The following is a 21,413-nucleotide window of genomic DNA, read 5'->3' as shown; positions in this document are numbered from 1 at the left end:
AATTTTTGTTGATCTCTAATAACATACCTTGTAAGCAGGTGACTCTATTTAAAGGAAAAGTGATACCATGATAAACTATAATTCTCGTATATTCAGTCACTTTTGAAGAAGTAATGTACAAAATTATTCAGTGTAATTTCAGCATCAAGAGTCAGAGCAACAATTTTACTAGGCTTTGATTTCTTCGTTTCTTTTCATCATCTGTAGTTAAGCCTCGTTTCTGTGTTTGCGTACTGAACTATGTAATTTTCCTCCCTTCTAGCTCCTACCCACAACAACTGTCCTCAGCAGGGAACAATTTCATGAGTTGCACTAAAACTTTAATAAGTGATTAATTACTATATGAAAATAATGTGATTTACATTTATCAGTGACACAATTTTTTGTATTCACAGAACTGCTCTTTAGTGCAAACCAAATCCATTCTGATAACAGCCCGTTGCAAGCTCTTGGGCATGACTAAAGCTAATTAAAAGCAGGTGGATCCTTCCCATTTAACAGACCAACAAGCTCGATGAAATGTAGATAATTTAAATTAATTGTTAGGGAAGAATTATTTTTTCCCCCACAGACTTATTGGAATGTTAGGTTTCTCTAAAGCTGTGATTCTTTCATGTTCTGCACAGAAAAACAGTTGTATTTTAACTATAATATCCATACTACCATGTTTATAGAACCTGCATTTTAGTTGGCAGTGTAAAGAGAAGGCCCTGAAGGAAACCTTAGTTTCGAAACCTGATCTGTGTGTGAAAGTCTCTGTGGAAGTCTGGTGAAAAGATTTGAGTTACTTTAGAAACACATATCACAGAACACACCTACGTAGATCTTTTTTTAATTTTGTAGTGTCTGTTATATTTTTCAAGATTTAATTTCTCCTTCGGAAAAATGAAAGAGTGATCCAATGAGATGGCAGCATGGCTCACGTTCTTCAATATTGCCATGTTTACTGAGTGTTCTGTTTATGATCCGAGTGTTCTGCTAAAACTTGTAATTTATTATTAGTTCCCTTTCATTTATTTATTTTATTTTCTTATTTTGAGTTTATGTTACTAAAACTGCTTTCTGTCTATGTACATACAGAAGGAGACCCAGAGGTAGAGTAGGAGTCATGCTGCTGACTTGTGGGATTTTCATGGACTTGCCAGCAATGTTCTGACTGCCTTCTTTTTCTAGGCATGATGAACAAAAGTCTGCAAAAACAAATTGGCACCATGAATGTTTTTCAAAGACAGAAATAGTTGTATCTAGGCCAGATGAGAGTTCTGAAGTACATGTATCTTTGCAAATCAGACTACGCAGAACAGTCCAAATATAATATTTATACCTAATGTCATTGTAATAGACCTTAGAGATGGTCTCTCTGTAACATAGCGTATAACCAAATGACCCAGTATGAAGTGGAATTTAAGATGTTAGTCTTTCTAAGTCCAGCCAATTTTTATTTTTGGACTTTGTTTTTTCTTGAATGATCCAAGTACAGTGCAGCCTCAGAAGATGAGAACAAGGAAAGAACATAATATGATAATAGAAAAATAATGTATTTGTTTTCCCATTTAGATGTTGAAAAATTGCTTTAAAATTATAAATTTAGTCGGCCACAGTGTAGGTACCTATAAAGTTTAAAGCAAACAAACAAAAAAACCCAATCTGACAGAATGCAAAGTAAGGAGTTATTAGAGAAATACATACAATTTTTTTATCTGAGAAGTAAGAGGTGGATCTCATGAAATATGGTTTCCTAGTTGATGACAGAATAATGCCTGTGTGTAGTGGAGCATAGCTGTATTTTTTGTTGATAGAAATAGGATTCTGTGTGCTTTCAGTACTTGGGTTTAAGTTTTTATGTCTGTTTTCACATTGCCACTAGTGCTTTATAGTGACCTGTTCTGGACAAGAAGTAATGCTGCCCAAGCATATTCATGAACACCTTGGTGTAGTAACAGATCAGCTCCTAGCTCAGAACTGAGTTGCTCTGCTATTCATGTTTCCTGTCAGTGGGTCATCAAATTGCATCAAGTTATTTGTACACGTCCAATTCTTGCTAACACTTTAAGTGTCCTTTATCAGTAATTATACAGTCTCATTATCAGTGTTGTTGTCTCTTGCATGTGAACTTGAAAGTTGATCCAAGATTTATGTGCTGCAGTAAAGCACTTAGTATTTCCTATTACATATAAACAGTAAAAACTAGACAAATTAAGATAGTCTTGTGCAACAGATTATTTTAAAACATCACAAAAAATAAAAAGTTGAGACTTCATGAATCGATTTGCTAGCTAAAACCATAAGATGTCTTTTGAAATTTTTCTATCAGCTCTATAACAGGCAGTGTCTCTTATTTTGAAATCATCTTCTGTGCACTTCTAAAATGTAAATGCTTCATTGGAGAACCCATTTTTTAAGCATTTGTAAAAAGATTTGTTAGCAGAATTTTCTTCTGCACATTATAGAATCCTTAGATCTATATAAAAATGATTTATTGAACTTTGAAATAAAATCATTTTTATTTTGTATATTGTAAAATTTTTATAGGTAGCATCTTCAGAATGAGTTGCATGTTCATACTGTACTGCTTCTGAAATGTAGTGATGAAAAACACTAAATTAGGACCTCTTGTGAAATTGACAGTAGGAACAAGAAGAGCTGACACATTTTTCAATAGCTTGCATGCACAGTGATTTTGCACGTGTGCTTGATGGTTGTGAACAGGACAGATGAAGCTGAATTGCTACTGTACAAAGGATAGCGTCAGTCTTTGTACATCCCTGCTGTACATCAAAAGCCACTGCAGAGTGACTAGATTGTCTTCCAGTCTAGTGGAACAGTTTTTAACGTGTCTCTTGCTTAATCAGCCTCTTGCTGACAGGGAAATACAACAAATATGTTTAACAGTGGGAACATTGAATCTGCAGGTGATGCGGGGACACTTACCAATGTCATACTTTTCAAGTTGCAACCAAAGTTCATTTGTTGACATTCTTGAGAGTGCACTTACTATTTAATAAAGAAGAAACTAGATACTTCAGAAAATGGTAGTCTTTATGAACTGCTGTGATGGGGAAAATGCAAATGAAGCAGAGAATTTTGTGATTGGTATTTTACAGAGCAGTCATTTACTGTAATTACATGTTTTTAATCAGTAGAATTATCATGTTCTATTAACCAAATTCTTTCCTGACTTCTTCCAGGATTCTGAGTAACAACAAGATCTTATGGTTGAAGAATGGCTCTTTCTTTGGACTCAGATCCCTGGAGAGACTGTGAGTAACTGATCAGCCTCTTCCTTCTTCAATTAAAAAGTCTTCATATTCTGAATGTAAAACCAAACCTTGGATAACAAAGTTGAGGTGTTTTGAACTGTAATGCACGGTGGATTTTCTAAGCAACTGTCAAGTTAAGAAATTGAATAGGAATGAGTGAATGGGGATGGACATGGAAAATACAGGAAGGCACTACCATCAATTTGAAACTAAAATAAACATCTAGTCAAAGACTTGTACTACATTGTGTACACTATCACAGGGAAGACTGGTATATGTAATGGTAACACTAATGTATCTGACGTATAGTTTAGGTTGTTTAACTCACTGGTCTCCAATATTTCCATTTTTAATTATATTCTAAACAAGAGAACTGGACAGCATTCCTCACTAGAGCAGACAATGACATTGACAAAGCTCTGTAATTGTGTTTGTAGCCAGCGTTTGGAAGGGCAAGAATGATATTTCTATTTAATCTGCTCAGAAACAACTGATGAATTAGGACAGAAAGATTTAGAAGCTTCATTGGAATAAGTGCTGCTGTAGTAACACTGTTTTCTGTATGTTTAGGTCACTCACTTGAAAATAATAATGTTACCAAGTCTAGAAGTCCATATTTAATATCTATGGGAAACTTTACTGCTGCGTGTAAGCCATGCAATTAAATTATACACATCTTAAGTTATCTCCTGCAGGTTAGATTAAATTATATTTGTTCCTTCCTGAGAATACCTTCGTTATATAGAGCTGCTGATATGAAGTAGTTGTTACATTTGTGAATGTATTCTATGGCATGTGAATGTTTCCATATGCAAAAAACCCCAAAACAGCACCCCATGTTTAAATGAACTACAGCTTACTGTCTGAACAGTCTCCTTTTAAAAAAATAAATAATAAATTATACAGTTGTAGATGTAATAAATGCTTCATTTAGTGTTGGCAATATCAAATGCTATGGAATGAACAGTATTTGTGATGTGTATTATATACTCACCGGTGAACTTCCAGTTTATCAGTGATCAAATGTTTATAAGGATGTTTGCAAATAATTTATAGAAAATCTGGAGTAAGGGATAGGATTACAAATCAGTAAATTAAATCCTAAGATATTTCAAGTTGTGTTTAGAAATAGAAGAAAATATTTCCTCTGTGTATTTTTCTTTTATCCATGTTTAATTTGCATTTTTATGCATCTTCTGACATGGGAACTTCAAACAAAGATGTGTATGGATTCATAATGAATAAAACTTGAATATGCTACATCTCAGCAATAGCACTGAGCATGTACTCTTAAAATGTGTATTAATAATCAGTTAGGGAAATACTTTCAACCTGAAGAGATGTTGCAAGTATTATTGAGAACAGTAACAAAACAAAATGCCTTAGGTGTGTAGCCTTAAGTATCATCACCATCTAAACCTTAATTTTATGGTATTGATTTTTTTTTTACAACGTTGCAGATGAAATGAGTCTTGTCTCTGTATATGGTGACTGCTGTTTGGCCATGATGCTAATACAAAATCCATAAGTTGTCCTTGAAGGCTAGGAGTGACATTCGCATCAGATTCAGATGCTCTGTTGCTTGTTGTCTGTTCATGTTCAATTCTCATAAATACCTACAATAGCCCAGTTTCAACTGGGGAGTTAGGAATGGCTTGGGTAGTCTTCTAAGGGGTGGAAACAGTGGGTGTGAATGAACTACCTCTGGATGAGTGCCCCTCACTACTAGACAAAGGTTTCCCCACTGTATTTTCCTTGTATACAAGCCACTTCAGAGTGGTACTTCAGGTGCTTAAGATGGAGGACCATGGCAGCAACTGCTGGTGTTGTTCATGGCTCATCAAAGTGGACCAAAAGAATTATTATTCCTTGCCTTAAAGGTGAGGTGGAGAATCCTATAAAATGTATTAGCAGGAAAATTCATTTGAGGTGATGTTCAGTTCACAAGATCATGTGCTTAGAAATGTGGATGTGCTGGAGCTAAGCAGTATTCATTCAGTTTAGGTTTGCGCTCTTTGTGGTCTTACTGGGAGCAGAAAGTTGGGGAAGTGAGCGCCATAGGGACAAGAATCGTGTGTCAGTTGTTCTTTTGTGGTTACTGTGAACCAGAAAAGCATTAGTTCACATGGTTGATGAAATAATTTAATGCCAAACTTGAAAACTTTACAGGGGAAATAAGATTTTTAGTGGAATGGAGTGACTTGTGTATATTCTGGCTTTTTTCTGTGCTGGAGCACAGAACTGTTTCAAGCCATACTCCAATGAACTAGTGACAACTTTCACCCTGTTATTTTGCTTTCCAAGATGTATCGCAACAGAATTTGGATTACAGAAGTGTTAGTCCTCCCAAGCCCTGGTGATTTCCCAGCAGTGTGTTGCCCAAGTGAGAAGCCTAGCTGAGCAGTTACATAAAATGAAGAGTTCTAGTTTGAGACTACTGCAAAGCATTAGTTGTTTACACTTGAACTGACTGTTCTAAGAGTAAGGCAGTAGCTATTTATCTAAAGACCATGGTAGGCTGTCTCATATTGTGTGTGAAGCACATTACTTATTTAGTTATTATTGTAGTTGAATCTTGAGTCTTATTTGTTTCTCCAGGCTTCTCAAAATACTTTTTTTTTTTAAACATAGCATTAATCTTAAGTTTTCTGTTTCAAATTGTATTAATTTGTATTACTGCTGTAAAAGAAAATCTGATATTAGCTTTTATGGTGATACAACCAGCCAGGGGAAAAAAAAAACCACACAAATTTGAGGATGCGCTTATTTCCCTTGTGGTAGTTGAAAGACTTTATTAATAAAGTATTAGTAAATATATTATTAAAAATAAAACATTTAATAGCATCTATATTAAAGGTTATGTAAGGAAAAATTATCCGACTACATTTATGAAATATTAGCTTTTTTACTGGAAAGCTTATAAAATGTTTTAAAACCCTATTTCACAAAGGGTGCTTTTTCAGTATTCTGTGAGTGTGACGAGTGACTCACAAGAGCGCTCTGTAGAGGTGGCATGCTCTCTCAGCACTCAGCTCGAGTTTTCTGAAACCCTTGTGCTCATTTGTAAAGGTTGACTCACAAATGTGTTTTAGCATCTGGATCATGATGCACCTCTGTGCCTCTGGGTTTACTTTGTAGTCTAACTAAAAAGAGGCAAATACTATTACTTAAATACCATGTGGGAATAGAAACTTTCTGTAAACTTAGGTTTTGTACTGTACTCAGTTATATAGACTTTGACTACTCCCTTTGTTTTGGATGAAAATCAGAAGTATGGGTAGAAAAAATAAACTTTTTTGAAGCGAATGTGGTAAGCAAACTGTTAACACCTTGAAGCCATTTCTGTGGTACACCCTGTGGAGATGGCTTCATATTCAGGGAGCTCAGAGTTCAGTTTGGATTTGAAGCTTGGGGCAGAGACTTGCCAACCTGTAATGGTTTCAGTTTCAGAGCTGCCTTTGTCGGTATTCCGTTCTTATATTCTTATGAGATGCACTGATCTGAGCAGGACAGCATCAATTATCACAGTCAAGTAAGTTTTTCATATGCTTTGAGTACCACAAAAGAATGGCAAAGCAAGTTTTCCAAGCCGTGAAATAGTGAGGTGCACCTTTTTAAGTGAGTCTCATCAACTCAGAGTTATTGGTTATTTCTTCTAATTTTTAACTTATTACTCAAGGGAATAACCATTGTTATCACCCAGGGAATTGCAGGCATAGTGCAGATTACCAAGTTACTAGGAGGTACTGCATCACGGCAGTGTATCATGTAGATCCTGCTCCAACAGTGTAGAGCAAATGAATATTATGAGTAACAGTAGTGGCAAATTTCTTTATGCTCGATAATACCTGGCCTCTAAATACCTCTTCTGGAAAATGTTATTGTCCCCAGAAGCATGAAGTAGACTACAATTGAGACTCTTGTGCCAGGTGCTCCAGCTGTGCTGGACCCAAAGTTGAGGTCTAGACTATAAAATGAAATGTTTTTCCCTCATCCTGATGTCAGCTGGCACAAAACAATGTGTAGCAAGCTGTTAACCACACTGTTCTTTTTCTTATTCTCCTCAACTTTGCCTGGATAGCCTGTTTTGTGCTGACCCCCATGCTACCTCTAGCAGGAGGCAATCTGTTGTGGCTTCTAGTCCCCTGTGGGTTTCCTGGCGCTCACTGGGGTTGATCTTGTACTTGTGAATTTTTTTGAAGTGGGTGTATGAGCTCTCTCTCTGTTTTATAACTGAATGTACGTTTCCATGAAGTTTATAGAAGCGTAATTACCTCTGAGACTGCTGCTACATTGTCCCATGTGGCTGAAAGTCTTTATCAGGTTCAGAAGTTATTTGGAGAGAGTCAACAAACAAAAATAAAGAAACATACACAAACAGAACATGGTTGCATAAGCGGCGTTTCCTTGGGAAATCACGATGGAAGATCACTACGCAAGATTACACATATTTTTCACAGTTGACCCAGAACAAAAGCATGCCAGGCAGTAAGACTTTAAGTTTCAGTAAAACAGTCACTGTTACGTTTTCCTAATATTCCTGGACACGTTTCTAGACAAAAATACCACTGAAATATTTAAGATTTAATTTTTTATTTTTTTAACTGTATAGACCAGTTCTCACTTACATTGATTGTGCCTTTATTAAACATTGTGGTATTGTAAGGCCACCAACTATGCAGCCAAATGTCCTCATTTATTATTAGGTAAGACTGAATAAAACCTCAGTTTTGATAGATTGCAGTACAACTACTTTCTGCAATTCTGTATTGTGCTATGCAACTGAAGTAATAACAGATTAACTTGAGGGAATGGAAGAGCAGGAAAGACAAGCACAATGAATTAGAAAAGAAACCACACTGTTAAACAGCTGTTGTAAAAATATGGCATTTGGATATTTTTCAGCAATGCTTAAGTGATGAAAAGTTAAAGTATAAAGGTTTTACACTTCAATATTCTGAAGTGCTTCTTATAATGTACAATTTATATTCTCTAAATTACTGGCCACTCCGCTTTTTTTTCCTGCCTACACATGTAAAGTGTACATGTATACATGCAGAAACAGATGTACATCTTGGACTCTGAAGGATTGGAAGTATGCTTAAAGAAATGCTGAAACAATTTAGGTTTCAACTTCATAAATTAAATTTTGAATTACTTATGGGGTTTTTTGGCAATCTTTTAAAAATAGGTAAAGACTAGTTGTTACAAGCTAATGTTTTGCAGTGACATCCAGGATTGAATTGCAAAAGTCTTTTTTTCTTTTATGAAGAGCTTGCAGCTATGAGGCTTACTTGTAACTTCATGCAAACATGTTACACAGAGTGGACTAATTAATCTCAGAGACCTCAGATAACCACATTAATTCATCTCAAATACAGCCCAGCCATGTTTTGAGAAATGCTGTGACGTTACTCAGGGAGTGAGTGTTTTAGTACGCGTTTCTTAGAGCTCTCAGTTGTGCAAGTAGTCACAGCATGATTGAAACTATTCACTTTTATTTATTTATTTGGAGAAATAAGAAGGGAAATCAGTACAGATTTCTTTCAAGCAGCTGAAGTCTTGACATTTTTTGTTTTTCAAATCCCACATGGATTTAGTGAATTCTCTTGTTCCAGTTGACAACCATAACAAATGAGCTTTTTGTTTAAACTCACCTTTGGTATTCTAAAAGAATAAAAATATAAATGCTCCAGCAATTATTTTTCCTTGTCTAGTAATGTGCTGGGGAGTCCTGGGGGAAATAAGCAATTTTTTATTTTAAATTTCTTACTGTGTTGACTTGTAATTGTTTGCAACAATCTCATTATGCTAAAAAACTAGATGACGTGGTTGAGCGTATGCCAGCAGATGAGGAAGGTCAGGAGCAGTTATTTGGAATGATGTTTCTCCTGCTGTACTTTGTGCAATGTCTCTAAACTGAGCTGAGAACAGTTCCTGTACCTCATGTTCCTCTCAGTGCTCACTGAACTTGAGTTACCCTTTTAGTCTCAGTGTATGATTGAGAGATGACTACAGTGTTGTTAGCTAAGCAGAGCGATAGAGGAAAATTCTCATTCAACATTTATTACCTTTTATTTGCTTAAAAAAAAGAAAGAAAGCAAAAGCTAAGCTTTTGCATTGGAGAGTGGGAAGGGACAACAGGAAAACCTACCACCGCTTCTGAGTTCTCCAAACTTCAGATATTATGTCTTACTGTGCGGTATCAACGAGAGATTTAGCATCGCATCAGGAATTATGAAACTTGTTATTGTTAGCATGACTGTCAGAAACAGAAGAGTTAGAAATTAAAAAAAATTATATCACCTTCTCTCTAGTAGGCACAGGTACTGTAAGTCTTACAAGCATGAAATGCCTGTCAAGGAAATTGTAATGCAATCTGACAGTAAGATAATGGATTTTTTTTCCTCTAGTCAGTTATTATTTTCCAGCACAAAGTCACAATATAGACTACTAAACATCATACGCTTCATATTGTAGAGGATGAGATGACTACTCTCTAGGTATACTTGCAAAGGAGCTCTACTGCACAGCACTGAAAAGAAGCAGCAATTCTCAAAGGAGTTGATGCTTCCTTCTGGATATTACAGTGCTGTTGAAAAACAGTAGCAATTAACTCTGGAAAAACTGGTTAGCAAAGTCAGTGCTGTAGCTCTAGTTCAAGATGTCCAGAACCGAGTGTGATTTCCATCTTTTTTTCTACCTCAAGCCTGTTGTTTATTTGTCTTCAGCATTCATTTCTCTGGATCTCGGAGAAATTTTCCCTGTGATAGAAACAGTATGGTCTACCAGGCCATCTCTGTGCTCTTAATTCCATGCTTCAGAGTGAGATGTGGGGCTTGTCACTACTCATTTGCTGCTAGGAATTTATACCATGCTAAACGGGCTGCTGGGATTGCATTCTTCCTGTCCTGGCAGCAAACTATAGTTTCATCCTGGGCACGGAGCTGCCAGCTGCTGGTATATATGTGCTATGGTAATGGTATTTAAGACATTCATGGTTTGTCAGGTTTCATTGCTATGCTTGTAGCATTTTGCATTTCTTTTTCCCTAACAACACGCTTCTATTGGGAATGCCACATGCCAGTATAAAAACATTTTCTAGGGATGCAGCAATTTAAGGAACATCTTTGTCAAGTGTGTCAGTACTTCATTTCAAGTCTATATTGTTTTGTTTCCACAGCAGAACCTTTTTGCAGTGATAAAGCTGAACTATATGATGAAGGACTGAAGCAAGCTGTGTACCTTTTCTGTAAAGAAATGGCATGCTAATTGTTGGAGGAAAAACAGAAGTGCAGGTTAAGGGCAGTCTGTATGCAGTCATGTGGCAGTGTGCTGGAAGCCAAGCTGGTAAGGGTTGGGGCTAAGTGGTAATGACTGAGCTGGTCTTACCAAGTGAGCTGTGTGAGCAAGTTGCTAGCAGTCCTCTGTTCAGTATTTTGTGGTTGTGATTCCTTAGCTGTAAGCTGCTGCTTATGTGGATGGAATAATACTTTCAGACTTCAAAAAGTATTGCAATATGTCTTGCGTTTACATGCGATGTGTTCATTAACATTTTTACTGTTCATATGACCAAAGGTGGTTGCCTCATTTGGTCACACCTGGACATAAAATGTGAGAGACCTCAGGCCCTGAAAAGGAACATCTCCCCTGTGTATCAGGAAAAAGCTCTGAGCTCCACAGCTCCCCCCAAAAGCTCTCTGGGCTCTACTGAATCACTTGCGTTTTTTTTTGTTTTTTTTTTTTGCTGTATCTCTGGCTCGACTGGCAGATGTTTCTCACTTGCTTGTTCACAGAAAAAGAATAATGTATAAAATATATTCTCCAGAAGCTTAACTCTGCAGACTTGTGAGGTCTCTGATGAAGACCTGCTGTTGCTTGCTCACATCACAGTAGTATATAAATCTGCCAAGGGCAGCCAGTGGCCTTCAGAGATTACAACTATCAAAATTTTTTGGGATGCCTGCAGAAAACATAACTTATTCTGTAGTTCTGTACTTGACCAAGAATCTCTGAGAGGTAAAATTAAAAGAAAATAGAATATAGTCGAAAAGAACTGACGGAAGAATGGACTACATTTATGCCAATTGAGTTTTAAACCAAAACAAACAAACAAAACAACTCAAAAACAAAACAGAAATAAGTTGTCTAAAATAGTTAGGAAAGCTGATGTAATGTTACAGCTGTGGGCAGTTTCTCTCCCCTCTTCTTAATATAGACAGAATTGATTAGTTGGCTGTAGCATAGTGCTGCGTATGTCAAGTAGGTACAAAATGGTTGTTCTCACGAGAAAATTGCATGCAGACTTAGCACATGATAAGCTGTCTTGCCTCAACACAAATTGCCTCGTTCTTGAAATGGAAAGTGGGAGGGCTATAGAGGATGTTTGTGTAGTCTGAGCAATGCACATATTCAGTGGAAAAAAAGGAATTACAAAATTCCTCCATGGTCTACTTTAGGAAGTGTTTTGTTGAAAGGAACATTGTGCTGGAATAAAAATGTGGATTTGTATTGTCCTGGGTACTGAATGAGTAAACTGAAATTATTCTACACAATGATACTGAGCTTCATCTAGTAGAAATAAGCAGTTTTAGTTAAAAATAAGCCACTTGAGTTAGCATAATGCAAGAAACTTGTCGAAGCATAAATAAAATGTTTTTATCATGCTTTTATAACCCAGAAAACTGCCAGAGGGGCAGCTTGAAACTCTTCATAACAATTCATTTCTATGAAAAAATCTGGAAGATGCTATATCAGAAAAAATGATTTTAATTGTAGGTACCTGGAAAAAACAATTATTAAAAAGCATGGCCCCTCAAACATAGCTGTAATGCTTGTGCTACAATGCTGTAATTACTGGCCAATGAAGAAAACTTTTACCACTGATGTATGTTCCCCAAACGCATAGTGCATTTGTTATTTTCAGCAAGTTTATATATTTTTTTTACATTCAATATTCACATTTGTTTCAATGCAAAGCAAGTTAATGCTTTTTAAAAGACCTTAAAGACATGCATTTCAGCTGAAATGAGAATTTAAAGTACATTGTGTTCAGAACAAAGCAGTGTTTTCTGTACTGTGTCAGCAGCTAAGTTGAGTATTTGATCGTTTTTTTCCCCCTTTGTACCATTAATTGCCTGTAGGTATTTCTGAGAAGTGCTGGTGCCTCACAAGGGACAATTCTCCCAGCTGAGTGAAGTTTAAGTACTGTATTAAGCTTTCCTACTGTACAGAGTTATGTGAGCACTCAAAAATATTTAGGAATGTGAGAGCAGAATGGTTTGCAGCCAGGCTGTTTCTAGGGATAGGAAGAAAATTTGTTCAGTGCTCCCTGTCGTTATGTATGCCATAAACTAACCATGCTGCTAATTGCTTTCCAGCACTCCATTAAGAAATGTCAGTTCAAAATAATGTCTCTTAAAATTGTGTCAGGAAAGATGAAGTCATAGTGTCATGTGTGCTTTTTCATTTTCTTCTTATGTTTCTTTGCCACTGGAACATGTAAATCCCTATCAGTCCAAACCTGACATTTCCTATGGCACACTTGTGGTCAACATGGGCACCAACATTTTTTCAGTGCCTCACCTGTTTGGGTTGCTGGCACATAACATGCAGCATTCCCTCTCTTGGCCTTTTTTGACATTTCAATGAAAAAGGAGGAGCAGGAGAGGAACCTCCAGTAGCCAAGTCCTGCATCGAGCAAAAAGTAACACAGTACTGCTGAACCTTGCAGTGTCGAGAGGCTTCTGCAGTAAAGATGCAAAGATTCATGTCACAGATTGTTTTCTAACTTCAGCAAACCCTACCCAGGCACAGAATTCCCTCTGTAGCAGCTTCAAACAGTGTTTCAAGCATAATTTAAGAGCTGCTCCAAATCACTTTTTCCGTGGTATTAGCTGAACCTTTTTTTTGCATTACTTTTACATTTTAATATGTATTTTAAATGTTCTTAATGGCCTACTTTTACCCATGTTATTTTATAGGACTGTTATCCTTTAATTTAAACAAATTCCTTTCTCATTGTGGTGTTCACCACTAATAAACAATGCTGTAATATTTACTTTCCTTGGCAAAGCAAACCAAAACTGGGTTAATCTCAATGACATCATGAGAGTAACCATGAAGTGTTTATATTGGTGGGCACAAAGCCTAAAACTCATCTAAAAGTGACATTCTTATCTGTTTTATTTTGTATCCAATCAATATATTACTTTTTAATAGTCTAGCAAGTGGATTTGTGTCCCATTCACCGAATACTTGGACAAGAAAAATTTCAGCTTGGTTTAACATCTGAAAGTTATGCTCATACTATAAAGCTTATGTACAGCTGAATACAAGGAAAAACCCTTCTTGAGTACCCACGTGCAGAAAATACTCTGGAAATTCATTGGGATATGAGGGCTTAGAAGATCTGTATAAAGCTGCTTTCTCTGGTCTCGTGTAATAGTGCTGACCAAATTGTCATTTAAACCCTAGGAAACTTGAAAGCTCCCTACTGATGACATTGAATTGATTTCTACTTTCTTCCTTATTTTTCTGTTCTCTCTGAATGCTGACGTTCTCTGAATGGGGGAAGTTTTTCTTTCTGCTGTCTCTAAAGTTGTAAATTTGGTAAATCAAACTTATTTTTTTCTTTATTGGAACTGTCATCTGTGTAGAGATAGAGGATAAAATACAAACCTTTGTCTTATGATTTCCCTGTGTTCAGGTCTGTAGGTAGAGGTTCGTAATGAGCACTTTCTAGTTTATGTAAATCAAATGAAATAGTTTTTCTTCCAAAGAAGAAATAGGCATCTCGTTTATTTACCCTTTTCCTGTTGGGTCTGTTATTCCATTGCAGCTGCTCCCTGGTTTCATACACCTGTCTGCTCATGTATTTTCTTACTGTCAGAGAAGAAAATTCACCTTAGCTAATAGCTTTAACATAGTTTTTCCTTCATCCATCCATTTCCCACTTTTCCCACTCACCTTGCCCTAATTTAAGTAGTGACAATGAAAGGAAAACCATTTAGCCTTAAGTAAAAGGAGTAGTATGATAAAATCATAAATACTATCAGAAGAGTGGAAGATGCGTGTGAAATGTCAGAAGGCACCTGCCTGTTTGGAAGGGGTTAGCAACAGCACATGTGGAAATGATTTTTATACAAGCTTTCTTCTTTCACTCATACTGACATAATGAAATTTCTGGTCTTTTCACCTCTGTTTTGGGTCACTGTGCTAATGGATATATGTTCTAAATTTCTATTTCCCAATTTCAAGTTTCTGCCCTGTGATAATTCCCAGTGCTTCTCTGATTTGTTATTATTATTTTTAAGTGTAATATTAATTTCTTGGGTATGTGATTCCTGGGAGATCATTTAAAAAAACAATTGTCATTGGTTATTGTATTTTTGTCCTTGTATCATTCTGACTACTTATTTATATACCAAGACAGGTACTTTATTCGTGCATTGAATATCTGAATAATTATTTAAACAGATCTGTAAGTTTGCATGAAGTCCTATATTATCTCTTAGTTTTTGCTCATTTTATCTACATCCACTAAAACATTATAGTGTGAAAATTTCTCAGTAAAACAATGGAACTCTCATTCTTACGTGAACGAACTAAGCCAAGTTTTATATCTTCAGCCTGCCTAATGCCTCTCGGTAGCCTTTGTCTTTACTCACATCATGCTGTGGAGATGCAGTTCCCTAATGCTCCCCTCTTTCACAGGAACTGCCCATGTTTCTCCCAACCACAAAGCTGGCATGAGGCTGAGCAGCCATTTTGTTAGCATGCATTCTAGGAAGGTAGCTTCAAGCTGAGAAGTGAAGCCATCTCTCTGGATGAGACCTACAAAGAACATAATGCTGTAATTTACCACACAAGTCTACTGAGCTTGTGAAGCTAAGCACATGCCAGCAATCAGAGCATGAACTCTTCAGGACTCTGGGCTCATGCCAACATATGCAAAAGCCCCTACAAGCATGTCGTTGTCAGCGTTGTTGTTACTTCAGCTTGTGGAACTTGTGAGTGCATGGTCTGCCACGCTTTCTTTTGCTGAACAAACCCACCAAATGCCTTTCTTCAAACATTTGGTGTGATGGCTGAGCTTTGGCAGCATAAATCTTTAGGGTTTCTGATAAACTGTACACTGTACAGAATTAACTGTGCAGTTATTTATTCTAATGCTTGCATGTTTCAGAGGTTGTAAATCTGTAGTGAAGTTACTGGTGGTACACTATGAAGTCCCATATGTATTTCCCCCCCCCCCCCCTTTTTTTTGTTAAATTAGTCTCTTATACAAGCAGATGTGGATACTATTTTCCTCAACTGGTTTTGTGGGGAATTTAAATCTTCTAAGATACCTGGGAAGGGTAAACGGCATTTGGTGTTCCACAGTCAGGCTTCCATGAAGAAAACTTTATGAAACCAAAGCGGTTTTGGTGGCCTATGTAAGTCACTATGTAGTTCAGGAATATTTAAAAGATGATATATAGGATATATGAAAAACAAACTCTAATGAGGTGTGGTGAGCCAGCAGAAGGCGGACAGGATCATGCAAGGTATTGCATCCTCAGCCTTGAAGAACGAGTGAAAGAACCTTTTATACTGGCTTACAGATTTTACTGTCAAGCTGTAGTAATGGGCGAATGTAAAAGGAGCAATCTATTTGCAGGCTGAACCGAAACTTTAAATTTCTTGTTTCAGTACAGAGGTAGCATACCTGGCCAACTTGTATTGATCTTGACTTTGAGAACAATTCTTTTAAATGCATAATTATCTTGATAATATTACCTCCAGCTTCATTGCTCATGAGCCAGTGTTCTGATATTAAGAATAGAACAATTCATCATGAATTTCTACTGCACAGCTACACATGAGTGCACTGTTTGCATCACTCGCTAGGATGAATTCAGGTTAGCTAAATATGAGCTCATAGATGACAATAATACTGCCAGTTTGGCAATATTTATTCTAGATGTGATTACCGTTCATTTTCCACTGAAGTTCTCGGCTCGTATGTGAGACAGAATGAGTGTGGATTCAAAGAAAATAATAAAGAATGCATGTGCATGTATGTATAATATCAGTGCCAATTTGCCATCTGTGAGCCTGAAGGAAGTCAGGCAGCCTGCTCCAGCACTCACCCAGAAAGTTAGCTGAACAGTCAATCAGCCAATTACCCAGCAAGCCAGCTACAGCCCAGAATGCTGAAAGCCAAAGCCATTTTTTTGTTCTTAACTGGCATTTCTTCTTTTGCATGCCAGTTATTCCTGGAGTTTTCTGTGTTACATTTGGGGATATGTCAGCTTTGTTTTCTGGCTTATTCATCTGATTTTTCCTAATAGTATATTTGTATATATTATTGCTGAGAACAAAGGACTTTTAAAATTTACTTTTTAAAATTATATTAGTCTAGGCATTCCCATTTCATTTTATCCTACCTGACTTTATAGAATTAATTTAAAGGTGTCTTGTTTTACTGCTTATTCTCTTCTTTACTAACAATGTCAAAGAAAAAAACCTTAAATGTTTGAAGAAGGGATTGATTCAAATGCAAAGTGTGGCACTGCTACTGATCACTGTTCTATGCCCAACTCTTTGCTCCCTTCTCCTTCTCTCAGAGACGGAGGCAATGGAAGTGCTTAGAGCTTACTGCACCTTGCAGAGGAAGGCAGCAGTTTTACATGTAATTTACCACCCTTCAATGATTTGTCCTTCCTGTTTGTTTCTTTTGCCTATTGTTGAACAAACAGATAACCCTTGTTAGAAGATGGTTTTTAAAGCTAATCAGTAATTCTAATGAAGTATAGTTTATTTTAACCTGAAAAAAATCTATGCCTGAAGTGATGCTGGAGATGAGTCCAGCCTTGAGATAACACGGTTTCCATCAGCCGCAGGTACATCTGCCATCATTTGATCTGCATGTGTTTTGCTTAAAATAAATATGCTTAACAGTTTTATATATGTACTCCTTCTGGATTGCGGGTTTGTTTGTTTTTTTAATACTCTGAACAGTCATAAATTTGGGTACCCATTCCTGGTTTGCTTGATTGCGTAATTACCATGAATCATAAATTCCTTTTTTCAGGAAAACCGTCCAATTTACTGTACTGTAGAACTCTGCTAAAATATGCTTTGAACATTATCTTTATAACTATTTAAGAGAATTTCATACTGTATTTTCTTGGGATATAATATGATACTCATAGTAAAATTGGTGTTGCCACTGATGTAACTTAGAAATGCATACTTTTCCTTTGTTCAGGAAATTATATTATATAGATTATTAGTATGATATTGTCCTTTAAAAATCTTCCAAAATGCGGACTTGGTTTCTCAAGGATATGTTTAGGAGGTTTAAACTTCAATTTTGAAATCTTCTCTTTCTCTGTACAAAAGTCTCTTCCAAAAGCTTAGCACAGATTTGTTCTAATCCTGTATTTTTAATCTCTAGTGCTAATAATTTCATCAGATCTTTTGGTGGCTGTTTGGCTGTTTAGGTTAAGCCAGAGGCGAGCGTCTTACAGAGATTTGTTAAAAAGCAGCTGAATTCTTTCTGAGGACAAATGGAAAAGGGTTTTGAAAGGATCTGAAGAAGTTGTGCAAAATAGTGATTTTTATTCCCTCCCTTCTCTCTCAACACCGCTATGTTCAGATTTGAAATATTCAGACTTGGAATCTGGCGGAGATTTGTCTCTGAGTTTTAGATGCGGTCCTTCACAGCTTAATAATCTTAATAATCTGTCTCTATTTGGCTGAATTGCAAAGTTTTAAACAGTATCCTGTACATTTGTGTGAAGATTTATATAAAACATTGAAATGAATGATTTTGAAACATTCACTTGGTACTCTGTGTGTGTGTGTGTGTGTCATATCAGCACAGTGAAAATTCCCAGTAAAAGACATTCTTACAGTAACTGGACACATGTACATTAAAAAAAAAAGAAAATGAGCTTACATATGCATAGAGGGCATGGGGGTTATCATACTGTGTTATTATGTGGGTGATAACACAGTAATGTATGTGATCGAAAGGGATTGATAGACAAAATGTAATCTCATTAATTGTAGAATAGAGTATGAACATTCTGATTGCTTAGATGTACATATTGGAATAGTATGTGTTGGAATTTTTGAGTGGTTTAGTTTGCCAGTGAAAATCTAAATGGTGCACAAACATGATACAAAACATTTGTGTATAAAAAATCCTCACTTGAATATCTAATATTATATGATTGCTGAAAGTATGAAACTTTGCAAATGCTTTATTATAGGCAAATCAGACTAGATGGTGGCAGGGTACCTCTGAGATTCTTAGAATGAATTAAGAAAGATTAAGTCTAGGATGCTAGAAAATAAAAACTGATAAATCTATACAAAAAATTTCTTATGTTGTTGCTTTTTAATAGATTTTTAGTAATGGTTTCAAGTTTGCAAAGGTTATGCATTTTAATCATAAAGAACCTTGAGACTTTCTTCATGGTGCTATATCAGATATCTTGTACTGAAAATAATATTTTTTTTCCTGATATTTTTTTTCCCTGAAATCTAGGTTTTATAATGGGTCTGCTCTTATTTACAGCATCCAAGTCAACTTCATTGTCTTTGCCCATGCTAGATGGGGACACAAGCATCTGAATAGATTTTTCATTGTGCTCTGGAATAGGTAGTAATACAACATGCTATAATCACAAGAATATTTAGCAAAGTAAGCTTATCTTGATATACATATGTTTCACCTGTATTCCCAAAAGTTTGATGCTGCTAACAGTTAAGTTGGAGTGCTTTTGTGACTGACATTTATTATAATAAGCATATAATCTAATCTGTCACTCTAAATGTAACTGTAATATATCATGAACGTGAAAATTAGTAGGGAGAATGGTAGTACCCGTTATTAATCTCTAACTAAGCCTGATGCAGTACAGATGTGGTTATTCACTACACAAAATATTCTGTCGTCTTGAAGCCAACAGTGAGAAAATTATGTTGGGTTATAGAGAATTTTATTGCCAAATAATTCTGGGAAATGAAAGTCAAACTGAAAACACTAAATATTTTGCTATACAGCATTGGATTTATTGTAAGAGGAAGCCAGATGGAATTGGAAAGCAGTGTGTAGGAAGGCTGACTGTTTTATCAGGCATTTGAGCGTTCTGCATGCAGCATGGAGTTTCTCATCCATGCGTCATGTCGCAGTATCATGCCATACGGCACATTAACCATCAGGAAACCACGTGTGCTCAACCAAATGGGAGATGAAGATGGTCTTTGTAGAAGGTAATATTGTTAAAGCTGTGATCAAGGCCTCTGCCATTAAGATGACCAGAGGAAAGGGTAAAAAAAAGTGATGAAAACATTGAGAAGGAGAAATGGAATGTGAGGTTAAATAATCAAGATGGAAGGCGGAGAGATGGAAAACAGGCTGGTAGGACGCAAATACAGGATGTGTGTTAATGTGTGATTGGAGGCTGATACTAACACATGGAGAAGGGAAAGTACTGCTGAAAAAAGGATAATTTTTTTTTTCTCCGCATCTATTTAAATACAGGCACAGTATGCCCACTTGAGCAGACGTTGCTTAAAAATAATATACTTCTGATCTGCCTTGGAAGGCACTGAACAGAGGATCTGGCAAAGGAGTGGATTGTCTGCATTGTGTTGCATTTAGGAGGGTCCAAAGAAAAAAATCTAAGAAGATTAATCCCTCTGGAGGGCAATCCTTACACAATTATTTGCTCTGTTGCAAAACTTTTTCTTTGCAAAACTATGCCAGAAATCTACTGATGTGAAACTAAATACTCCCTCATTCTCAGTACTGGATTGAGTACTGAGAGTGTGGTGATGCCTGCCCGTCTTCTGCTTGAAGTCAGTGCTTTTTACCAGGTGCTGATAGCTTTCTGGTAAAGCACCTGAACAATTCTATGATTCTATAGGGAACAGGCTCTTTAGCAGGACCTGTTGTGATAGGACCAATGGAAATGGTTTCAAACTAAAAAGAGGTGTAAGGAAAATGTTCCTTATGATAGGAGTGGTGAGACACCAGCACAGGTTGCTCAGAGAGGTGGTGAGTGCCCTGTCCCTGGAGTCACTGAAGGGTCTCTGAGCACCTAATGAAGCTGTAGATGTCACTGTTTGTGGCAGGGAAGATGGACCAGATGGCCTTTTAGTATCCCTTTGAACTTGAACAGTGATTCTAAAAAGGGAAAAATAAAGGAACCCCAAAAGCCAAAGAGCTGATTTAGGCAGTTCCAAAGGGAATGGCAGTGGAAGTGTTTCTCTTTTCCAGGGGAAATAAAGTAACAGGATGGGAGATTGGTAGCATTAGTGGAGCTTGTGAGGCATGACCATTATGACTACTTTTAAATAGAAGTCTCTGCCTTTGAAACTCAACAGACAGTAGGAGAATTAGAGTAAAACCTGCATCATAAAATTGATCATAAAGGAAAAGATCTGCATGTTTTTAAACTGCACTAGTTGTAGATAGATACTGCTGAAGTCATCGCTGTCCTAGGCTGACCTACAGAAATCCAGGGCTGAGCTTCCTGCATGCAGATGTTCAGTTTGAGACAGGGAGGGATACATCTCTCTTCCTTAGTAGTCCTTCTCTACTTGCATACCTTACTATCATTTGCAGCAAGGAGCTGTTCAGGGTGCTCCTCACAGACAGGTAGGAGATTTTAGAAAAAGGCTGTGACTGAGGGACGTGGCTTCATTCTTTGTTGGGGCAAAAAATGCAGAAATCCAGAAGCAGAAAATGGGCAGCAGTTGTGAATATGAATTACAGCAGACACACTGATTTGTTTTTCATCTGTTCAGGCCTTTCTTAAAAAGGCAGAGTTTTGCAGTAGCTGTTTTTTGGTCTGTAAAATGCAAGTTTCTATTTCCTCTGGAAAGGGAATCAGTTAAAAAAAAAAAAAAAAACAGCAAGGTATCTCTTCTCATCTTTCTTCCTTTTCTTTTTGAGAGTTCTGGCTATTGAACTGTAACACTGGCCACATGTGCATTAAAACTATAAAGTCCTTATGAATCTTTAATGAGGAAATGTTCATGTGCGTACAAAGTAGATGGTTTTAACAGAGGCACCTCAGTCACTTTTAATTTTGTTTTCCTCACCATCCCCCAAATACCTCAAGGGCTCCGTTCTGCATTCCTTACACATTT

General features: G+C 36.7%; 1 protein-coding gene across 1 annotated transcript in view; it reads left to right on the top strand.

Moving 5' to 3' along the window:
• Positions 1 to 21,413, top strand: part of ADGRA1 (adhesion G protein-coupled receptor A1) — a 254,109-nt gene that overhangs the window by 39,523 nt on the left and 193,173 nt on the right. The window contains exon 2 of the mRNA XM_040702834.2: positions 3,189 to 3,260. Coding sequence (XP_040558768.1) covers positions 3,189 to 3,260 — 72 coding nt within the window. The remainder of the gene's footprint in view (positions 1 to 3,188; positions 3,261 to 21,413) is intronic.

This window comes from Gallus gallus, chromosome 6, assembly GCF_016699485.2.
Source record: "Gallus gallus isolate bGalGal1 chromosome 6, bGalGal1.mat.broiler.GRCg7b, whole genome shotgun sequence".
Classification (NCBI taxonomy): domain Eukaryota; kingdom Metazoa; phylum Chordata; class Aves; order Galliformes; family Phasianidae; genus Gallus; species Gallus gallus.
The sequence above is the reverse complement of the archived record's forward strand: the minus strand, read 5'-3'. Positions and strand labels throughout refer to the sequence as shown.